This window comes from Eretmochelys imbricata, chromosome 10, assembly GCF_965152235.1.
Source record: "Eretmochelys imbricata isolate rEreImb1 chromosome 10, rEreImb1.hap1, whole genome shotgun sequence".
Taxonomy (NCBI): Eukaryota; Metazoa; Chordata; order Testudines; family Cheloniidae; genus Eretmochelys; species Eretmochelys imbricata.
Genome location: NC_135581.1, coordinates 51657600 through 51681233, shown reverse-complemented (window position 1 = coordinate 51681233; position 23634 = coordinate 51657600). Strand labels below are relative to the sequence as shown.

General features: G+C 39.5%; 1 protein-coding gene across 1 annotated transcript in view; it reads right to left on the bottom strand.

Annotated features, from left to right (window-relative positions):
• Nucleotides 1-472: 472 nt before the first annotated feature.
• HERC1 (HECT and RLD domain containing E3 ubiquitin protein ligase family member 1) overlaps nt 473-23634 on the bottom strand; it is a 214249-nt gene continuing 191087 nt past the window's right edge. Inside the window, exons 62-78 of the mRNA XM_077829256.1 lie at nt 22946-23011; nt 22738-22863; nt 16937-17075; nt 16222-16403; nt 11777-11932; nt 11025-11147; nt 10216-10318; nt 9192-9361; nt 7626-7764; nt 7145-7314; nt 6540-6709; nt 6000-6165; nt 5355-5431; nt 4292-4544; nt 3871-4023; nt 2446-2751; nt 473-1126 (exon numbers count right to left, since the gene is read on the bottom strand). Of these exons, the coding sequence (XP_077685382.1) occupies nt 941-1126; nt 2446-2751; nt 3871-4023; nt 4292-4544; nt 5355-5431; nt 6000-6165; nt 6540-6709; nt 7145-7314; nt 7626-7764; nt 9192-9361; nt 10216-10318; nt 11025-11147; nt 11777-11932; nt 16222-16403; nt 16937-17075; nt 22738-22863; nt 22946-23011 (2685 nt within the window). The 3' untranslated portion in view covers nt 473-940. The remainder of the gene's footprint in view (nt 1127-2445; nt 2752-3870; nt 4024-4291; nt 4545-5354; nt 5432-5999; nt 6166-6539; nt 6710-7144; nt 7315-7625; nt 7765-9191; nt 9362-10215; nt 10319-11024; nt 11148-11776; nt 11933-16221; nt 16404-16936; nt 17076-22737; nt 22864-22945; nt 23012-23634) is intronic.

The following is a 23634-nucleotide window of genomic DNA, read 5'->3' as shown; positions in this document are numbered from 1 at the left end:
CTGATGACCAGAGCGGTCATGATAAGCATCATGGGACACCTCCTGGAGGCCAATTAGGGCAACATAACCAAGTGAGGTGTCTACACTGACGCTGCGTCACTCTAACTACATTGCAAAAAGCTCTATGTCACTTGTGGAGGTGGTTTTATTATGTCGGTATAGCAGGGGAGTTGTATCGGTGGGAGGAGGTTCAGTGTGTACACCTCCACTCTTGTCAACAAAAGCTGACTTTTGTTGACAAAACTGTGTATAGACAAGATGTAAGTCAATGTTGCAATGTTATTAAAATGCTGGTATACTGTTCAACATGCAATGCACAGTAACCACATATACAATGGCTCTTCATCTGCAAATAAGCTATCTGACACTATTTCAAACATCCTTACAGATTTGCTAACTGAGAAGTTTAAAAGTCTAAATTTATAAATGCTGAATAAACCCTGTAAACAGTTGAAAACACAAAAAAACCCCACTCATTCCTGTATTTGCTTTATTTTCTCCGCATAAGGAACCCTGCACAGGCAATTCAAATTAAAACAAAATAAATATAGGACTACTCATGTAAAACTGTCCTTGCTAATGAACAATTATACACAATGTACAACTCTTCATGTTCACTGGGAGGGCTTACAAATGTACCATTCCCAACAAAAAATGAACCAAAATGGCTCCATGCAAAATTATCAAAAGTGACCAAAATATGGAAAAAACTTACTGACTGCACTTTTTTGCCCCCCCTCCCCCCTTTTTTAAACAATCACCAAAAAATAAAAAACATCTAATTTGTTGTTACATTTAGAGTAACTAAAATGTGGCCACTGCTTATTAATGTCTGTTTATGCTCCTAAAACATCTATGGTTACCATAAAATTGTGTCAACATTGAATTGGACTTAGGGCACTATCCGTAATAAAAGGAAGATGATTTTGTTCACAGAAAATTAATAATCTGTGTCTGAGCCCTCTGCATTGTCCACATTGCGTGAGAGCATGTAATTGTCCATATCTATAGACCTGCAATTATTGATTGCATACCGCAGACGCTCTGCCATGATTAGTTGACTGGAGTATGGTGGAAGCCTCAGTTGAAAGAAACAAGTCTGTGAGGTAGGCAAGCTGTCATAAGGCTGTGGAAACGGACAAAAAGTAGGACATGGTTAAGACTGCAAAGGAAATTAAAAGGTGTAGCAAATTCACTATTTTTCCCTGCCCCAAAAAACAAACTTTAAAAAAAGCACGCCTCTCTCACCCACAATAAGGTCTCATTAATCAAGCCAACAAGCAGTAAAGAATTCCTCTGAAAAAAAGACAAGACTAGTACCATCTTATATTTTTATAAAAATGTTCAGCCCAAAATAATTAACACACCACCACTACCGTCCACTCAATAAGTGATTTCAACCACCAATGACATGCATCTTTTTTAAGAGTGGAACTTCCAGGTGTTTGTCTACTGCAATATATTAAATAATAATTTAGACCAAGCAGTAAAATTTTTGTATCCAACTGAAACAACAGGGGGCATGCAGGCAGACATATTACAATTATTCCAAATTTAAAAGTAAAAAAACCCCAAAAAAACAAACCTTTTGAATGCAAGATTAAGAAAGTTATTTTCTAAACAGAAATTAAAGTGCAGAGCTTAATTATTAGGAGCAGCAAAATAGTATCAGTGTCTACTTGCTATCTAGTTTTCAAAATATCATGAATATCCCTTTTAAGGTTCTTTTCATATTATGATAATACAGAGGAGGACTGTTGCAATTGTAATGTGAATACTTAATTTTCATGAAGATATATCCATAAGGTAGCTTTATTTGTTCTAAATCTTAAGAAATAGCTGCAGTCAGTTTTCAACCAATGCATTAGAAGCCAGTGAGCTGTAACTGTGTTTCTTGGGGTAGTGTCTGAATCTAGTGGGTTTCCACATGGGTAAGAGGGTGATATTTGGTGGCAATTAACATGCCAACAGTTTTAGCAGCTCCATTTCTATTTTCCATTTTCTCAAGTCATTCTATAATGTTGTATATTGAGAACGCTTTCATAGAGATAGAACAAGACTTCATTAGGGTTTGTTTTTTTTAATCTTTAAAATACTAAATCAGAAAATGTACTGTAGTAGAAAATTACTGTAGATTAAATATGGTACAATAATTCACACTGTGTTGTTTAGACACCAGCCTGAACTCCACCTAATAATTACATTTACACTTTATATGTTCAAAGTCCTGAGTGAATTATGCTATAATTCATGCAATGTTAGGCACTATCATATTTATTATAATGTTAGGCACTATCATATCATATAATTAAATCCTATGGCTCTAGCAGTCAGAAGCTCATTCCATTCCTCCAGGCTTAATGTTAGTGAAACTTCGCTCTTTTTGCCAAAGGATTGATTAAAGTGGACAGAAATGAACAACATATTAAGAAAATAGCATCTTACCCTATCAACCTTCATTATTTGGAATCGCTGAGAGATATCAGCAGTGTTTGCTGGCAGTCGAGATCTTCCTGACACAAACCTCATGAAAAGGACTCTTTCCTCATTTGAAAACTCTTCAAGGGTATGCCAGAACCACTGAACTAACTGATGCTGTTCATCAACCTCTCTGTACCGCACAACTTTCTTCAGGACCTCAACTGAGATTTCTGGCATTCCACAAACCATCTGTTCCAATTGCTTAGCAGTCAGAAGAGACAACAAGGGAACTGGAACAATCCAAGACATTCCTTCTCTCACAGCAGCCACCTTTAACACAAAAAGAATAGTTATTAAAGGAGTCATTACACTTATTTTGGATCCTTAGCACACAATCAGTATGCAAAAGCTAAGACTTTGAGAATGAATACACATGTGGATGAACAGGCTAAGGGTACAGTTTAAGTCATTGCCTAAATACAAAAATACCACATAATAATGCATATGGCTCCCTTCAAAGGATAACATTCCCCCTCAAAAATTGTTGATGTGTTGCAGAGAATTATCTTTGACCAAAATGATTTTATAGCACTTTCATGCTAAGAAAAAAACCTCAGATAAAACCATCTAAAAAAGTGGTAGAGTTATCAACACAAATGAGCGTCTGCTAAACCAAAAACTTTGTTGCCAGCATCCTGCTAGGACTGGGATGAAACCATGTTAAAAAAAAAGTCTATCTTTGATCTGAAAGACTTAAGGTCTTGGGGTCAGTATTGAGAGGGCTACTGCCCTAAAGTGGAACAGCCATGTGACCTTGTGTGCATCTATCTTTGGAGAAAGAGGAAAATTAGTTCCCTAATGTAATGTTGCTGTATTAAGACACAAGGCTCTCATCTGATTCACATAATGCTACTGTATAAGTCACAAAATAGCTTTTCAGCAGATGATACAAAAGTATTTACATAGATTATTACCTACTTTTTCAATCCACTTATTGAAGTGTTTACAGTTACTAGTCAAAAGCAGGTAAGGTAAATATTAAGTAAAAATATATCCACAGTCCATTAATAAGTTAAACAAATATTATTACTTCCCAATGACATGTGCCAGATTATGTGCTGCTGTAAATGCAGGGTTAAAGGTGCTGAGCTTTCTGTGTGATCTGTTTAGTTTCCCAGTCAGTTTAATGATCTCAGTGGGACAATTCAGATGAATATAAAGCAAGTCCTCAGTTTTTCAGTACTCTTGTGGTCTTTCTTGACATTCTAGACAGCTAGGTAACAGCTGAGATGTGAATCAGATTTAATTTAAAAATGATTCACAAATTATTTGAAAAAACACAGAGGAAAAATCCAATAAATGTATAAACCAAAACCTTTGTTATTTCTGGCATATTGTGATGGTCACCATCCAGTTAACAAAATAGGTCGAGTTCAGTGAGATTCTCACCTGGCGGTCAATTTCATGAAGTCTGTACTCAATTGCCCTCTCCACATATTCTTTCCTGTTTGAAAAGGTAAGTGGGATACTGTTCCCACCAGGAATTATGGGAACCATTTTACCATCAGCACTTTGGCCTACAAAGGAATCTAGAGGAATCATCTATTAACAGAAAAGAAAAAGTATTGTGCAGCATAAGATATTTGGGTAAAGAATTGAATTAAAAATTACCGTTAAGTCACTTAGCAATAATCTGATATTCATAGTTATATCCATCAGAGGCAGTTATGAGGTGTCTGTTACCTTAAAGTATAAATGCCACCTCAGTATTTTTTTTAAATTAGTGCATTGTAATTAGGTCAGTCTATAAAAACAACTGGATTCAGAAGATTTGTGGTGGAGAGGGAGGAAGCATATTTCCATAGCTTACCTCATGGAAATTTTCTTCAGTAATCCCACTGTCTTCAATGTGAAGAATGCTGTTGAGGGTCTGCACATACAGCAAGTCCACCTCCTCTAAATCTTCCAAAGTAAGTGGGATACAACAAAGTTGCTTCCAAACCATTGGGGCCAAATGAAGATCTAAAGGCTTCTTGGTACGAATAGCCACGCCCATCAGAATGCCTAAGAACTTAAACTGCATCAAATGTTCATCTAAACATGCTGAAGAATTAAAAAGAAACCTAAAAGAAAACAGAAACAATGTAAAGGCTTCAGTAAAACCAACCTCTCACTTCTTCATATTGCTTCAAGTTAAAAGACAGCTATATGCAGGGATGCAAGATCTATATGCAAGATCCCCAAGTTCACCATAGCAGTGTTCTGCAAATCTGGAGAAGGGGAGAATAGGTAGATTGATGTGATCTTTCTGCCCTTTCTTCCCAAATCCTGAAAGTTGCCAGAGCCAAACTGGCTCCAGCCACAAGCTAGATCAGGGGTTCTCAACTTTTTCTTTCTGAGGCCCCTCAACATACTATAAGAACTCTACAGCCCACCTGTGCCACAACAACTGGTTTCTGCATATAAAAACCAGGGCTGGCATTAGGGAGTAGCAAGCAGGGCAATTGCTTGGGGCCCCATGCCACAGGAGCCCCTGCAAAGCTAAGTTGCTCAGGCTTTGGCTTCAGCCCTAGGGTGTCAGGGCTCAGGGTCCCAGGCAGCCCCAGGCGAGTCTAGCGCTGGCCCTGCTTCGAGGTGGTTGAGAACCACTGAGCTAGAGCACCTTCAGTGTTGCTTTAATTTATGCTCCAGCAAACCTAGCTGTAGAGCTACCTCTTAGGAACCATTACCTGGCCTTGCACTTTCCCTCACCTTGAAATAACCCCTACATACAAGGGTGAAAAAGAAAAGTGCAGATGGAACAATCAAGAAGCCTCAAAGAAGAAGGAGCAATCAAGAAGCCTCAACATTTGTCAAACAGCTATTACAGGAAGTTCTTTCTTCCATTTTGTCAGCTAATATCCTGTAGTAAGATGAAATGCTGTCCAACTTACCTATCCCTATTGTAGCCTACTTCAGCAGTAGCATTTGGGGAAGGAATAAGCAGGTCTACCACACCAGTTTCAAGTTCCTTAAAAATAGAAATATAAAGTGCTTCTTAAATATTATAGTTCAGCACATTGTATTATCTTAATGATAATTTTGCCAGCAGTAGTATTTTGAATTTTATTTTTTAGGAAATCAGCACATGGTAAATATTTTTACCATGATAAAACTAGAAGAAAACAACAGAATAATCTAAGAACCAGAAATCTGTGTCTCATTTGTGATGGTATTTTATTTAAATTGATTTTGCTGCATTTCTGAAGCTAGCACAGAATACCTATGTACATACTATAGTAACAGCATTTAATGGCACCATCATCAAGAGTTAACATGCTATGCAAGATCTGCTGTCCTCCCCCCACGTTGTGGAAGATGCATGGTGGCCCTGGTGTAGCTTCAGAACTGCTGCCACTCGAAGGTATGGTCCAAGGAGAAGGATTTCTTTCCTTCATGCAGGTACCCAGTGCACACACTAGTACACAGGCTGGGAATCAGATGAGAAGATTTGGGCCAAAGTGCTGCATAACAGGAAGTGGTCATAGGAATTGAAAAACAAATTGTGTGCTTTAAGATATTTAAAACATTTGTCATACCTGGCACATTTCTGTAATAGTGTCATCAAACACCCCCCCGGCGTCATCAGCCCCTTCTCCAACCAATTTCACTTTCCAGGCACGGGAAGGTAGGCGAAGGTCTGAAGCATTCAGCTTTACCACTTGTCTTGCTATTTGTACAAAAATAGGCTTACATTTCCGACCTCTTCAATGAAAAAGAAAGTGACAGAAAATGTAGTTCATAGAAAGATCACTTTTGTATACTTTAAAGGCTTGTCTATACAGTAGGGTAATGTGCACTACAGGGCTGATTTCTAAAGCACACTAAAATGTTGTGTGTTAATTGGTCAAAACAGAGCCTTCGTGGTGCGCACTAGAGGTTCCAGAGTGCACTTTAACGGAAAGCGCATGAGAGAGAGCTTTTGGTACATTATAGCAGGGTCTACATAGACCAATTAATGCACAATATATTAGCATGCTTTAGAAATCACATCCCTATACCGTGTATTAACCCACTGTGTGGGTTGACTTAGGGCTTGACATCAAATCTTTCACAAACACAAAGGAGCCAATACTGACCTGGTCGATATTCTTTTTACAGTAATTTGAGGCCCGTAGTTTTTCCCCTGAACCATGGTTTTTCCTATGGAGCGTACCATGGGAAGTGTGTAGACTCTTGGTGCCAATAAGGGTCTTAGCTGTCCTTGGACTATTCCCCATGTTCCAGCATTGTAATGAGATGTGCTGTTCTGTAATACAGCAGCATATTCATAAACATAAAATGCTTTTGTTTATTCATATTAATTCCAATACTTCTGGAATAAGAATCTCCATAATTAAATACTACCTGAACTTTCCTCATAATAGTTCAGAAATTAATGAAAATATACAAAAAAAATAACAGGAAAAACGATTTTAGCCTTACCAGAATCTTACAAAATGTTTTTCACCAGTTATAGATGTTAGGCTAATGGGTTTATGACATTAAGATACTGAAATGTCAAGATTCACATAAATCAGACTTTATTAAAACTATTTTGGGGAGAGATTGATTTAATTAAGTTTTTATTCCACAGACACAAAGACAAGAGAGCACTATTACCAGAATTGGATTTTGGGGGAGAACACTTTGGTGACAAGGCACAAAAATAAATTTGTTAACTCTTTTCAAAATAATGTTTTACCTGGTTATTGGGGCTGAGATTAAGTAATCTCCAAGAAGAGTACATGAGGTCTGAAAAATGGTACAGCAGTCTGAGTCTCGCTCTCACTGTATGAATGCTCACTTCCTTCAGTGCCCCATACTGTGGTGGAATGGCATCAGGTAAACCAAGCTGTAAAGGCACTGACACACCTACCACAGAAAAGAGGAAATTATTTCGTGAACTGCCTGATCGTGCTCCTCTTTAAGCTAATGGCAAAATTCCTGTGGGCTACAGTGGAAGCAGTTTTGGGCCTACAGTGAAACAAATTTTAATAGACAATAAAAGATATTACCTCACCCACCTTGCCTCTCGAATAATATCCTGGGACTGACACAGCTACAATAACACTGCATACAAATTTTAATAGGTTCTTGCTGTATAATACTGTGTATGTGGACATGCACTAAAAGCTCATAAAAGCAGAATAAAATTAAAATACAAGCAATTATCTATTCTTCACCTGGAGCTCTCGGTGGGACAGGTGGGGCAGTCCATGCAGCACTGTGACAACGTCCTGCTGAGATCTGTCGAATATTCTTTCCTTGTAGAACAGTTATTAAGGTTGGTTCTCTGACATGGTTGGTATGGCCCAGTCCAAGCTAGCAATTTACAGGAGATTTAAAAAAGGATGCATCATGAGATTCTACTAATGGGACCAAAAATTAGCTTTATTATTTGCAAAATTCTCTAAGCAGATGTTCAAAAGGAATAGGAGATGAAAACTGGTAAGATGACTCTCTCAACATATGCTTTTACTAGAGAATGTGATATAGCATTTACTAGCTATATTCCTCTAATATAATATTACACCTATGATTAAAGAAAATAGCTGCCTACATCTGCTAGATCACATTTCATGAATATGACAACATTTAAATACAAAAAGGATAAGCTATTCCACATAAATGTGACCTACATACCTGATAGCTTTTAGACTGACTAATGGTTTATGATTTGTGACCAACTTTGTACGTAGTATTTTGCAGAATAAAAAAAATATACATTTTGTGATTCAATGGCTCATAATGACTGTTTGTTTAATAATGATTATTATTTGTGTTTTATTATTTCTGTGTTTGCCATTTAAAGTTGGGGTTTTTTTGGTTCTAATATATAAATTCCCACAATAGGCTTTTAAAATGTATCCTCTGTAAAAGACAAACATTTATTGCATGTATTAGCTTTTCCTACTGAATCCCATTTGAATTTCATATTCTAAAACCAAAAGATATAAATAACTGTATAAAAGTTATAAATCATTGATGTTGCAGCAGAAGACATATAGAACTAACAGTCTTTTAGAATCCAGACTATATTATTTTTAAACCAAAGAATGTTTACCCTCCATAAAAATACAATACTTTCACTACAGAGAAAGCCCAAAGCTTTCCCTTTAGGGATTAATTCAAAAGAGCCTGCTCACCCCAACAATGCCGACGTACCAATCCCTCTACTATCCTCAGACCACCAGTTTCACACACTTCAAGCCTCCTGCTTAAATCTGCAACCCACAAAATGGTCAAAATGCCATCCCATAACCCAAATCCAAAAGTCCCATGAATCTGTAATGGTTTGACAGAAACCAGGGGGTCATGGGACATTTTTTGGGTCATGCACCAGAACAGGCCAATAACCACTGCAACAGACCACGAAAATTTGCTGATAACTATAGCTGGTCAAAATGTTCATATTTGACCTTTTTGTTGGAATTTAGATTTTTGCAAATGGAAAAAAAATTGATGAAATTTTTAGTTTGTTTTCAAGTTTCAAATTGGTTGTAAAAGTTTTATGTTTAAAAAAATTAGATGAAATTGAGAAATTAGTAAAAAAATTCAAAAAATGTGACACATTTTCATCATATTTTCAATCATCTCTATTATAACATTTTTAATTTGGGGAGAGGGGAAGAGTGCCAATACTGCATTGTATTTTTCTTTACTTACTCTTCACTAAAAGATTCCAAGTCCACCTAGGAAGCTATACTTATTCTTATGAACACCTGAAATAAACATGGTATTGTACACACCTGTCCTTCCGAGTTGCTGCCCCAGGCATACACATCACCAGATGATGATAAAGCTAGTGTATGCTCTGCTCCTACAGCTATATCTTCAATGAAGATTCCTGACAGCACTGGAACTTGCTGTGGTCTGTTGTGATTTCGAGCTCGGCCCTCAGGCAAGCCAATCAGCCGATCTAAAATTGCACAAAATATTCTCATGTAGTACACAAATATCCCAGTCCTTTCTAAGGGTTAATTTTATTATGGGGAGAGACAGATAGCATTCATGTGGGATACTAATGGCATTGGCTAGAGACAGACCTAGTGGGCACTTACTCCCCTGAAAAGCTTTGTCAGTATCCCTTCAGTACTGATCTGAAGTTCCTGCTATTTGTGTTTTAAGCCTGATAAAGCCAATCACACTTTTTGGTGCTAGACTGTATGGTGATTTTGTGATTCAGGTTGATGTCCACAAGGGGGTAAATGAAAAACATTTAACTAATTTCACTTGGTGCCTCAATTCTATACATTTCTACACAGCCTCTGTAAGTGCATGGTTAATGACAGTAATTGAACATGGGTATAATCCATTACCTCTGTTCATATCAAATTTAATCAAGATTCAGGAAAAAGAACTGAAAGGTTATAGGTAAATGAGGTTAGTGCTACTATGAAACCTACATTAAGTTTGTCTTCCTTTAAAAATAGATACACAGCTATTAATTTGGACTTTAAGAATGCGTCAAGAAGTAGTTGGTCTCAGGTGGTCACATTTACACAAATCTGTAGAGTAACACCGTATTATGATTTCATATATTTTACATCTAATATTCTTCCTTTTTACTTTTAATGATTATATTACTGGTTATGCAACAGTGGTGGGAATTATACAGTAATAATTGCCAAGCCTATAAATGATCGCTTATGTACTGTATGGTTGGGTAGGTACCATATGGTGGGGGTCAATAATCTAAAATTATTGGCTTCTATATATCTTTAAACGTATGAAAGCCTACAATACAGAAATCCCTCCATATGGGCAACTGACCTTGTCCAAAAGTATATACATGGCCGCCTTTCGTCAGTGCCACAGAAAACTGCGTTCCACAGGCAACTCTTTTTATTCCAATTCCGCAAAGAATATCAACCTTCTGCGAACAGGAAAGAAAGAGCTAAATACTGTACTACGAGTATACGAATGGAAAGCAGACAAAAAACTCCTCCATTTCCACCTCCCCCCAAAAAGTGGTTTAAAATTCTCAGAAAGACAATCTGTATGTTATAGCTTTAGTGTGGTTCCTGTATTAAACTTGAATGTATTAAACAAAGACACTAATTTCTTGTAAAATTTCATTCTTTTAACATATTATTCCAAATTAAATGAGTCTGAGTGCATCTCTATACTAAGGTAAACATTTCTCTCCTTCAAGCTAGCCTTCAGGTTTTTACTATTTCTAGAGCTGCAGAAGGGTGGTTGATATGGTTTACAGAGACCATTGTGGCAATTATTAGTTTCAGTTTAACAAAACAATGGATAATTGTTTGCACTCTAAGCACTCAGGTGGGAATTTTCAATGGAAGTTGGGTGCCTCATTCCCACTGGCTCCTTTGAAAACCCAACCCTCAGATACCAGTGTTGTAAAAATACCAGCTAGTGATTCATGTAACTGTATTAGCCAATATTTTGACACAGTAAACTTTTCAAAAGTAGTTAAGTCCCACTGAAAATTACTTATGCCTTTTTGAAAATTTACATCACATAAAAAATGAAATAAAATAAGAAGTTGAAAATTTGCAAACACACATTTACAGACACTAAGCAATTATTCAAAAGATAATTTCAGTATGAATTCTAACCTGTGGTGAGGATTTTGCTGTGGAATTTCCCAGACCAAGTTTTCCATAATCTCCATCTCCAAAAGCCCACACCATCGAGCCATCTGTGGACACAACTACAGTATGGTTTAGTCCACAGGCCACCTGGTAATTGTAATACAGTTTTAATTAGTTTTTCACCAACTTACTGAAACAAAAAATAAAATGCCATATTCTGAAAAAAACCAACAAAACAACACCCCCCCGAAACCCTTTTCTAAATATTTAGAAAAAATGTTAAAACCTTTGTTTAAAATTTTATACTAAAGAAATGTAGTAGGGTTTATACATTGACACCCTTAGATAACATTCTTTAGACAGTTCTTCCCTCACCCAAACTATATAACAGCTTTCAAATTATATATCCTCACTGGAGTTCTTTAAACATTAATTCACTAATGGTTAGGGCTAAAAACAACAAACCCCAATTTTATCACTCCCTTTTTAACAATTCAATGTTTATAAATGTTGCAAAATAGGGACACACCATTTCAGCAAAAGGATCAGATTATTCAATAAAAAAATATATGAGAGATTATTATGGTCAGATATTTGAGAGTGTTCTGAGTGTATTAAAAATGCAGAGGCAGTAAAAACCAACAAAAATTATAAAGAGAATTTTTAAACTGACACTACTAAGGATCATAGCAACTGAACATCCTCAAGCACAACAGTTACTAACAAAATACATTTTGTTACATAATTTCATGTAAGTAACACTAGATAAACCATGCCTGTCCAATTTGATAACCCTCCAGTGCTGTCACTCTTTCAGGAAGTTTCTTGTTGGAAGTGTTTCCTAGACCCAGTCGACCATAGTCACCATTTCCAAACGTAAACAGTTTGCCATCTGCTGTCACCACCGCTGAGTGTTTAAAGCCACATGACATCTAGAAGCCAGAATTAATATGAATTTTAAAATGGAATATTAGCACCATACAATTCAAGAAAGAAGAGAAAAGAACCTTCTGAATGCAGACCTAGTCATTCACTACAGTTTAACAGGATAATTAAAAACTAGACTAACTGAATAAATTAACTGTTTTAGACTCTTCTTGTATTTCAATAACAATGTCATAAAACAATTAAAAAGTCTGAATATAGGATGACACGGGAATCAAATCATAACCAAAGACAGAAGAGTTTTTCCCACAACCCTCCCAATAATCTGTTTGCACAGTAAAGAAAGGAGTTTGAGTTCACTTCCTTTAATTTGTACCAGCACACCTAGCTGGGATTCTTATTTATATTTCTGTGATTACTTAATTCTTTAAAAAAGTGTGCTAAATGATTTGCCTTGCTTTCTAGTATTACATTACCAGGTCAATTAAATACCGTGTAAATTCCCCACCTCTGTCTTCTGTTCCCCATCTTAGTCTCAAAAGAATTACTTATAGCAAAGACCTTTGTTTCAGTTTTTATTTTAAAATTTCCCAGGAATTTATGAGTGTTAATTACAATTTTTTTTAAAAAAAAAAGGGTGAAAATCAGAGCAAAAAATTAACTTCAGAGTTTTCTGGGTAAATATTGGGGGATGATAGGACAGAAAAAAAGCACAGTGTACCTAGTGTAATGTATCAGATTTTCTTAATATAATCAGTATTTTCAGTGGTTCAAAATTTGGATGAAAACCAGTAAAAAACAAATAATAGCTTTTGTAAAACTCAAGGATTTTTTTTAGTAAAAATCAGTAAAAACTTAAAATGAAGGGCCTTATCAACAGTGAAGAAAGGAATTCTCTCTCTCTCAGTAAAGAATTTAGACTCCATTATCCCATGTTTGTCAAAGAACGTCACAATACAGTGCATAAAATATCAGATCACCACGTACACTATGTCTGATAAGTCAGCTCATCCCCTGGTTACATCAAAAATATAAAGATAGAAAAGTTTTCTAATGAACCATGATATGAAAGATAAAATGCCTCCCGCTCTGTTTACAATATTGTTCCTGTTCATAGAAGTATCAACTACTTAAAAATTAATAACTGCCTACATGTTACAACATGTTTGAATGCAGAATGTTTTAAACATTTATTTGAAATTTGTAAAATGTGCAATATTAACTACAGGAAACGTATAGTTTTTCCAAAACTAAGCATAATGTTAAAAATACGGTATTTTTCTCAAGGTATCTTCAGCAAAACTGTTCTTATTTTAGAGATGTAAAACTATAGTAGTAATCTTTAGCCAGTCACTACCACTTAGATGCACAAAATTATTTTATATTGCAAATATATGGAAAAATCAATGATGTCCTATTTGTCCATGGCGAATGCGGACAAAAACAACTTTGTAGTGTTTTAATATTTGAACACAGATGCAGCTAAGCATGAAGATACAGTGGTTGCCTTAAGACAGTCAACATAGTATGTCAGTCATATTTACTGACATTTTCAAACTGAAACTGAACCAAATGATAGCATATATGATGGTAATTGAGATTAAAAGTATGTACTGTCAATTATTCAAGTCAATATAGATATATTGCACAGTTGCAATCAGCATAGATGTTTGGGCTGCAGTCCTTTAGTATAGAAAAGGGAGCTGCCTCAGTGCATTCTTCACAAAGTGTCCTCAATTTTGGAACCAACTCCCCAACTTGGTCTGAAACAATCTGCATTTCTTGACCTCCAGGGCATGCTGCAACCTTGTTTATCTACCTAGGCTTTTGAGGAGCGAAGGGCATGAAAAGGGGCTGATATTTGTGTGGCAATAAAATTATTATTGGGATTGATTTATATTAATTTGTTATTTGTGTGTGTGTGTGCAGACTAGCTGCTGGCTTTGCTTTTAATTTTGGTTAAAGACACCAACAGCCAAAGACAGGCACTTTTTGGTATATTTTTACAATACACATCAGTACTAGTACTGTATTTCACCATTTAAGCGAATTTAGAGCTAGTGAAAAAAACTAGTTTGACATAAGAACGCCATACTGGATCAGAATAATGATCTATCTAGCACAGTATCCTGTCTTACAACTGTGGTAAGTGCCAGATTCTTCAGAGGGAGTGAACAGAACAGGGAAATTTATCTAGTGATTCATCCCTTGTCATTTAGCCCAGATTCTAGTGGTCAGAGGTTCATGGACACCCAGGGCATGGGACTGCGTCCCTGACTGTCTTGGCTATCAGACACTGATGGACCTATCCTCCATGAATTTATCTAATTCTTTTTTGAACCCCTGTATACTTTTGGCCTTCACAACAGTCGCAACAATGAGTTTCACAGGTTGACTGTGTGTTGTGTGAAGCAGTACTTTCTTTTGTTTGTATTAAACCTTCTGCCTATTAATTTAATTGGGTGACCCCTGGTTCTTGTGAGAAGGGGTAAACAGCAGTTCCCTATTCACTTTATCCATGCACTCTCTTATGATTTTATAGACCACGATCATATCCCCCCTCAGTTATATTTTTTCCAAGGTGAAGAGTCATAGTCTTTTAAATCTTTGCTTGTATGGTAGCTGTTCCATATCCCTAATAATTTTGGTAGCCCTTTTCTATACTTTTTCCACGCAGTATTCAAGGTGCGGACACAGCATGGATTTATACAGTGGTACTATGATATTTTCCATCTTATTATTTATCCATTTCCTAAATGTTCCTAACATTTGGATAGCTTTTTTGATAGCTGCTGCACAGTGAGCAGATATTTTTAGAAAACAATCCACGGTGTCTCCAAGATCTCTTCCTTGAGTGATGACCGTTAATTTAGATCCGATCATTTTGTTTGTATAGTTGGGATTATGTTTTCCCAGTGTGCATTCCTTTGCATTTATTAACAGTAAATTTTATCTGCCATTTTGTTGCCCAGTCACCCAGCTTTGTGCAATCCCTTTGTAACTCTTTCAGTCTGCTTTGGACTTATCTTGAGGAATTTTGTATTGTTTGCAAACTTTGCTTCCTTACTATTTACCCCTTTTTCCAGATTGTTTATTAATATGATGAACAGCACTGGTCCCAGTACAGATCCCTGGAAACCCTGCTATTTACCTCTCTCCACTGTGAAAATTGTTTATTCCTACTCTTTCTTTCCTATCTTTTAACCAGTTACTGATACATTAGAGGACCTTCCTTCTTATCCCATGACGCCCTTTGCTTAAGAGCTTCTGGTGAGGGACCTTGTCAAATGCTTTCTGAAAATCCAAGTATACTATATTCACTGGATCACCACTGTCCACATGTGCTGACACTGTTAAATAATTCTAATAGTGTGGCGAGGCATGATTTCCCTTTACAAAAGCTGAGTTTCCTCTTTCCAACACATTGCATTCACCTCTGTGTCTGATAATTCTGTTCTTTACTATAGATTACACCAATTTGCCTGGTACTGAAGTCAGGCTTTCTGGCCTGTAATTGCCTGGATCACCTTTGGACTCTTTTATAAAAATGGGCACCACATTAGCTATCTGCCAGTCATCTGGTACAGAGGCTGATTTAAGCGGCAAGTTACATATCACAGTTAACAGTAATGCAATTTCATATTTGAGTTCTTTCAGAACTCTGTGGTCTGGTCCTGGTGACTTATTACTGTTTAACTTATCAATTTGTTCCAAAACCTCCTCTAGAGACCCCTCAATCTGGAACAGTTCCTCAGAATGGCTCAGGTGTGGGAATCTCCCTCACATCTTCTGCAATGAAGACCAATGCAAAGAATTCACTTAGCTTCTCTGCAACAGCCTTATGTTCTTTGAGCGCTCCGTTAGTGCCCAGTGTGCCAGGATTGGGTCTTCTTGGAGTCAGGTTGCTTGGGAATGCTAACCTCCACCTACCGCTAAATACTGGCAGGTGACCTAGAGACTGAAAGAGGTGCAGCACAGACAGGAGCAGTGGAAGCTTCACCAACACTACTCTACTAGTCCACTAAACTTTCTCACACACACACACACACACACAAGTTTTGTGCTGTTGACACTCTTAGCTGGGAACTTGACTGAAAACACCAACTCATTTCACAATGGCCACAGAACCATCAGCTGATGACGACTTTTATTCATTACTTACCTGTGCTTAATTCGATTTTGTGACATTGAAGAGAAAGTCTCCACATTCCACTGTCAATCCCTGTGTGAACCATCCAGTTGCCTACCAGCATTTACTAATGAGCCCTAGCTAATGTTCCTAGCAGCAACTATTATGTCTACATTTAATCGGTGAATAATAAATTTGTTCTTGAACCTGTGCCACTTCTTCTCCTTGTAAGGCCTCTATTTGCCTGGGTCTGCGCTGTCTGTCACTGTTGCCATGGCCCAGTTTACCATAATCTCCATCTCCCCAGCTAAAGACCTCACCACTTTCTGTCAAAGCCATGGAATGTCCATCGGATCCACAAGAAGTCACTAGTTGTGTTACAACAAAACCTTAAACAAAATGAAAAACAATATCAGAATAAGTTAGAAATATAAATTCAGTTATTTTGCATTGTACAAAATAGTCCACAATAATAACAATTACAAGCTAGTGAATGGAATCAGCTCTGTATATACAACCCTGTATACAGTCTTCCTTTACTTTAAGATATAACTTATGCTTGAACTGCTGCAATAACAAATATTATGTTATTAATAATTATCTAATTCTACTGTGCTAGTCTATTAAGTTTGGGTAGGTGTTCAGTTACATAAATGTATTTCCTTTTTCAGTCCTACTTAAAATGATAAATAATAAAGTTTAAAAACATTAAGTAGGCTTGAATAAATGCATCAAAAGAGACTCAGACATGTGTTTATCTGTTCAAATGAATATGAATATAAGATTTTTATTAAAGAGAGTAAAGTACATTATTTTATTCAGTAAATCTGTGTAAAGACTTAGACAACTGTCCTTTTAGTTTTTGAAATATCAACTTCTGCTTCACTAATAGAACAACTCAAAAAAATTAAGATAATTTTACCTTGAAGTGCTGAAATAACAGTTAACACATGAAGGTCATCAGAATTTCCTTGTCCCAATCGGCCATAACTCCCTTCTCCACAAGCCAAAACTGTACCGTTAGCTTGAATGACAAAAGTACAGTTCTGACCACAAATAACCTGGTTAAAGAAAGAAATTAGGGTTTTTTAATGCAATTACATCACAAACCATGAACCAAAATGTGCTAACTTCGTCTTTATTCATAACCTGAATTGAGACTACAAAGCTGAAAACAGCAGGTTCTGGACAACCACCAACATATTTCTTGGCCCTGGTCTACACTAGGACTTTAGGTGGAATTTAGCAGCGTTAAATCGATGTAAACCTGCACCCGTCCACACGATGAAGCCCTTTATTTCGACTTAAAGGGCTCTTAAAATCGATTTCCTTACTCCACCCCTGACAAGTGGATTAGCGCTTAAATCGACGTTGCCGGCTCGAATTTGGGGTACTGTGGACACAATTCGATGGTATTGGCCTCCGGGAGCTATCCCAGAGTGATCCATTGTGACCGCTCTGGACAGCACTCTCAACTCAGATGCACTGGCCAGGTAGACAGGAAAAGAACCGCGAACTTTTAAATCTCATTTCCTGTTTGGCCAGCGTGGCAAGCTGCAGGTGACCATGCAGAGCTCATCAGCACAGGTGACCATGATGGAGTCCCAGAATCACAAAAGAGCTCCAGCATGGACCGAACGGGAGGTACGGGATCTGATCGCTGTTTGGGGAGAGGAATCCATGCTATCAGAACTCCGTTCCAGTTTTCGAAATGCCAAAACCTTTGTCAAAATCTCCCAGGGCATGAAGGACAGAGGCCATAACAGGGACCCAAAGCAGTGTCGCGTGAAACTGAAGAAGCTGAGGCAAGCATACCAGAAAACCAGAGAGGCGAACAGCCGCTCCGGGTCAGAGCCCCAAACATGCCGCTTCTATGATGAGCTGCATGCCATTTTAGGGGGTTCAGCCACCACTACCCCAGCCGTGTTGTTTGACTCCTTCAATGGAGATGGAGGCAATACAGAAGCAGGTTTTGGGTACGAAGAAGAAGATGATGATGATGAGGAGGTTGTAGATAGCTCACAGCAAGCAAGCGGAGAAACCGCTTTTCCCGACAGCCAGGAACTGTTTCTCACCCTGGACCTGGAGCCAGTACCCCCTGAACCCACCCAAGGCTGCCTCCTGGACCCAGCAGGCGGAGAAGGGACCTCTGGTGAGTGTACTTTTTAAAATACTATACATGGTTTAAAAGCAAGCATGTGAAAGGATTGCTTTGCCCTGGCATTCGCGGTTCTCCTAGATGTACTCCTAAAGCCTTTGCAAAAGGTTTCTGGGGAGGGCAGCCTTATTGTGTCCTTAATGGTAGGACACTTTAACACTCCAGGCCAGTAACACGTACTCGGGAATCATTGTAGAACAAAGCATTGCAGTGTATGTTTGCTGGCATTCAAACAACATCCGTTCTTTATCTCTCTGTGTTATCCTCAGGAGAGTGAGATATAATTGATGGTCACCTGGTTGAAATAGAGTGCTTTTCTTCAGGGGACACTCAGAGGAGCCCATTCCTGCTGGGCTGTTTGCCTGTGGCTAAACAGAAATGTTCCCCGCTGTTAGCCACAGGGAGGGGGGAGGGTTGAGGGGGTAGCCACGCGGTGGGGGGAGGCAAAATGCGACCTTGTAACGAAAGCACATGTGCTATGTATGTAATGTTAACAACAAGGATTACCCTGAAAGAGTGTAGCCACTGTTTTATAAAATGTGTCTTTTTAAATACCGCTGTCCCTTTTTTTTTCTCCACCAGCTGCATGTGTTTCAATGATCACAGGATCTTCTCCTTCCCAGAGGCTAGTGAAGCTTAGAAAGAAAAAAAAAACGCACTCGCGATGAAATGTTCTCCGAGCTCATGCTGTCCTCCCACACTGACAGAGCACAGACGAATGCATGGAGGCAAATAATGTCAGAGTGCAGGAAAGCACAAAATGACCGGGAGGAGAGATGGCGGGCTGAAGAGAGTAAGTGGCGGGCTGAAGAGAGGGCTGAAGCTCAAATGTGGCGGCAGCGTGATGAGAGGAGGCAGGATTCAATGCTGAGGCTGCTGGCGGACCAAACCAGTATGCTCCAGTGTATGGTTGAGCTGCAGCAAAGGCAGCTGGAGCACAGACTGCCACTGCAGCCCCTGAGTAACCAACCACCCTCCTCCCCAAGTTCCATAGCCTCCACACCCAGACGCCCAAGAACGCGGTGGGGGGGCCTCCGGCCAACCAGCCACCCCACCACAGAGGATTGCCCAAAAAAAAGAAGGCTGTCATTCAATAAATTTTAAAGTTGTAAACTTTTAAAGTGCTGTGCTTAAAGTGCTGTGCGGCATTTTCCTTCCCTCCTCCACCACCCCTCCTGGGCTACCTTGGTAGTCATCCCCCCATTTGTGTGATGAATGAATAAAGAATGCATGAATGTGAAGCAACAATGACTTTATTGCCTCTGCAAGCGGTGATTGACGGGAGGAGGGGCGGGTGGTTAGCTTACAGGGAAGTAGAGTGAACCAAGGGGTGGGGGGTTTCATCAAGGAGAAACAAACAGAACTTTCACACCGTAGCCTGGACAGTCATGAAACTGGTTTTCAAAGCTTCTCTGATGCGTACCGCGCCCTCCTGTGCTCTTCTAACCGCCCTGGTGTCTGGCTGCGCGTAACCAGCAGCCAGGCGATTTGCCTCAACCTCCCACCCCGCCATAAACGTCTCCCCCTTACTCTCACAGATATTGTGGAGCACACAGCAAGCAGTAATAACAGTGGGAATATTGGTTTCGCTGAGGTCTAAGCGAGTCAGTAAACTGCGCCAGCGCGCCTTTAAACGTCCAATGCACATTCTACCACCATTCTGCACTTGCTCAGCCTGTAGTTGAACAGCTCCTAACTACTGTTCAGGCTGCCTGTGTACGGCTTCATGAGCCATGGCATTAAGGGGTAGGCTGGGTCCCCAAGGATACATATAGGCATTTCAACATCCCCAACAGTTATTTTCTAGTCTGGGAATAAAGTCCCTTCCTGCAGCTTTTGAAACAGACCAGAGTTCCTGAAGATGCGAGCGTCATGTACCTTTCCCGGCCATCCCACGTTGATGTTGGTGAAACGTCCCTTGTGATCCACCAGAGCTTGCAGCACTATCGAAAAGTACCCCTTGCGGTTTATGTACTCGGCGGCTTGGTGCTCCAGTGCCAAGATAGGGATATGGGTTCCGTCTATGGCCCCACCACAGTTAGGGAATCCCATTGCAGCAAAGCCATCCACTATGACCTGCACATTTCCCAGGGTCACTACCCTTGATATCAGCAGATCTTTGATTGCGTGGGCTACTTGCATCACAGCAGGCCCCACAGTAGATTTGCCCACTCCAAATTGATTCCCAACTGATCGGTAGCTGTCTGGCGTTGCAAGCTTCCACAGGGCTATCGCCACTCGCTTCTCAACTGTGAGGGCTGCTCTCATCTTGGTATTCATGCGCTTCAGGGCAGGGGAAAGCAAGTCACAAAGTTCCATGAAAGTGCCCTTATGCATGCGAAAGTTTCGCAGCCACTGGGAATCGTCCCAGACCTGCAACACTATGCGGTCCCACCAGTCTGTGCTTGTTTCCCGAGCCCAGAATCGGCGTTCCACAGCATGAACCTGCCCCATTAGCACCATGATGCATGCATTGGCAGGGCCCATGCTTTCAGAGAAATCTGTATCCATGTCCTGATCGCTCACGTGACCGCGCTGATGTCGCCTCCTCGCCTGGTATCGCTTTGCCAGGCTCCGGTGCTGCATATACTGCTGGATAATGCGTGTGGTGTTTAATGTGCTCCTAATTGCCAAAGTGAGCTGAGCGGCCTCCATGCTTGCCTTGGTATGGCGTCCGCACAGAAAAAAGGCACGGAATGATTGTCTGCCGTTGCTCTGATGGAGGGAGGGGCGACTGACGACACGGTTTACAGGGTTGGCTTCAGGGAGCTAAAATCAACAAAGGGGGTGGCTTTACATCAAGGAGTATTTCAGGCAGGACTTCACGGAGGGTTCCAATAGGAAATGGTGCACCTAAGTTATCGTTCTTATTGGAACAAGAAGGTTAGCCTGGCCTCTGATTGATACATGGCTAGATTTACCTCGCTGCACCTTCTCTGTGAGTGACTGCAGTGTGACCTAGAAGAATGAGTCCCCTAGACGGGGGAGGGGGGGAAGCAAATGAATACAGAACAAATCTGGTCTATTTCTTGTTTTGATCCACTCCATCTATCTTTTACATCTTTGGCTGGCAGCAGACGGTGCAGAAGGACTGCATGCCATCCACATCTCATGGCTGCTCGGCAGAAGATGGTACAGTACGACTGCTAGCCATCCTCATCTCTTGCCTGCCCGGCAGAAGATGGTACAATACGACTGCTAGCAATCCTCATCTCTTGCCTGCCTGGCAGAAGATGGTACAGTACGACTGCTAGCAATCCGTATCACCTGCCTGCTCACCATAAGACGGTTCAATAGGACTGACTGCAGGACTAAAGAGAATGACCTGGTCAAGTCACTCCAAATTTAGTCCCTGCGTCCATGTCTGTCCAGGCACTCCCAGCCGACGTGGCCAGGAGCACCTCGGACATGACGATGACGGCTACCAGTCGTACTGTACCGTCTGCTGCCACAAGGCAAGGGGTTGCTGCTACTGTGTAGCAATGCCGTACCGCGTCTGCCAGCACCCAGGAGTCATAGGGTGACGGTTACCTGAGCGGGCTCCATGCTTGCCATGGTATGGCGTCTGCACAGGTAATTCAGGAAAAAAGGCGCGAAACGATTGTCTGCCCTTGCTTTCATGGAGGGAGGGAGGGAGGGAACGGGGGCCTGACGATATGTACCCAGAACCACCCGCGACAATGTTTTAGCCCCATCAGGCATTGGGATCTCAACCCAGAATTCCAATGGGCAGTGGAGACTGCGGGAACTGTGGGATAGCTACCCACAGTGCAACGCTCCGGAAGTCGACTCTAGCCTCGGTACTGTGGAAGCGCTCCGCTGAGTTAATGCACTTAATGCACTTAGAGCATTTTCTGTGAGGACACACACACTCAAATATATAAAACCGATTTCTAAAAAAACGACTTCTATAAATTCGACCTTATTCCGTAGTGTAGACATACCCTTAGTTTAATCACCTAACTGTTACTTCACTTATTCTGAATTTAGCAGAAAAATCGTTTTAAACTAAGGGGGTTTTACCACATTATCACATCACAATAAAAATCCTTCATTCAGTGTTTTGGATGAAGGTGGCCCCTGGAGATCTAAAAACGGCACCACACACAAAAAGCTCTCTTTATGATTTAGCTACAAAGACTTTCCCTTTCTTTGCAAAACTATTTGGTCTGGTAGTATGTTCTCCAGTGAGATTCTCAATGTATTTCTTGCAGCAATTTGGTTGTCTCATTATTTCACCCTGTGCTCCAGCATCACATTATTTCAGAAAGCAATCTTGCAACATGGATTATATCAAAACTGTGCAAATATTTTTTTACATTGTACTCACTCTAATCCTAAGAAATGATTTTGCCAGTTTCTTGGTATGAATTTGACAAAAACTATAGCAAATCTAATAAAAATTCTAACTGGGGGGAAAGTACCTTATACATTTCGGAGTTCTTTTGTTTTCTGGAAAATTAGCACTGAGTCCAAAAGGGATATTGATAGATATTTTGTAACTAACAACTGAAAATAAGGCAATTTGTGAAGAATAAAATGTAAATCTCTCCTAACACTGTTACCTGTTGAGCCTGTGAGAATGAAGGTGCTGCTACTGGTATCATGACATTTCTACCGGCTTCTGCTAGCTGCCCATGGCGCCCTGCTCCCCATAGATACACATCACATTTGCCACCAAGGTGCCAATCCTATGAAACAGCATAAAGGAGCACTTGAAAATTATATTGATAATTTTAGTATTTTAAATTTAAAATAATCAATTTTACAAACCTCAGGCCTTGATGTTGCCCAAGACATAATCTGCTCATCCATACCATTAATCCATTTACTGTTATCCTGAATGATTAAAAACAGGTATATTAGGGTCAGCCCACCATTTGTGCATTATTCTTTCAGTTAATAATCTTTAAATAGTCTAAATAGTTTAAATACTTTAAATAGTCACTTGGAAATGGCAAGCCTTTTCCTAGATGAAAAACGGTTATACGGGTCTACTATTGAACAACAAACAGCTTTTGAACATAAATGTGAAATAGTTTTAACTGTGACTAAAGCAAAATTTATGTACAAATTATTTTAATAAATTCATTCATATTCAGTATTACTCATGTAAACTTTAATGTATCATTGTTGTCCTTGGGGTACACCTATTTTTCTTAATACTGGAATCTAACATTTAATATTGTTACCATAAGAAAAAATTCGGACTCATGAGTGTCTAAAACTACTTATGGTAAAAAGGGTTGCTTTTAACTGCTGCAGTGGAAAATAGGCTAGTGAAGGAAGATGTGACAATGGGTTCAAGAAATGCACAGAAAAAATAAAATCTTCCTTGCAGATTTGGACCAACAACCTGCCAAGTCTAATAGCATGCATCTTGCACTGGTATATGCCCAATGCTTCAGAAAAAGGCAAAACCCCATAGTGTTCTTGTACACAGAAGGGAATCCTTCCTGATC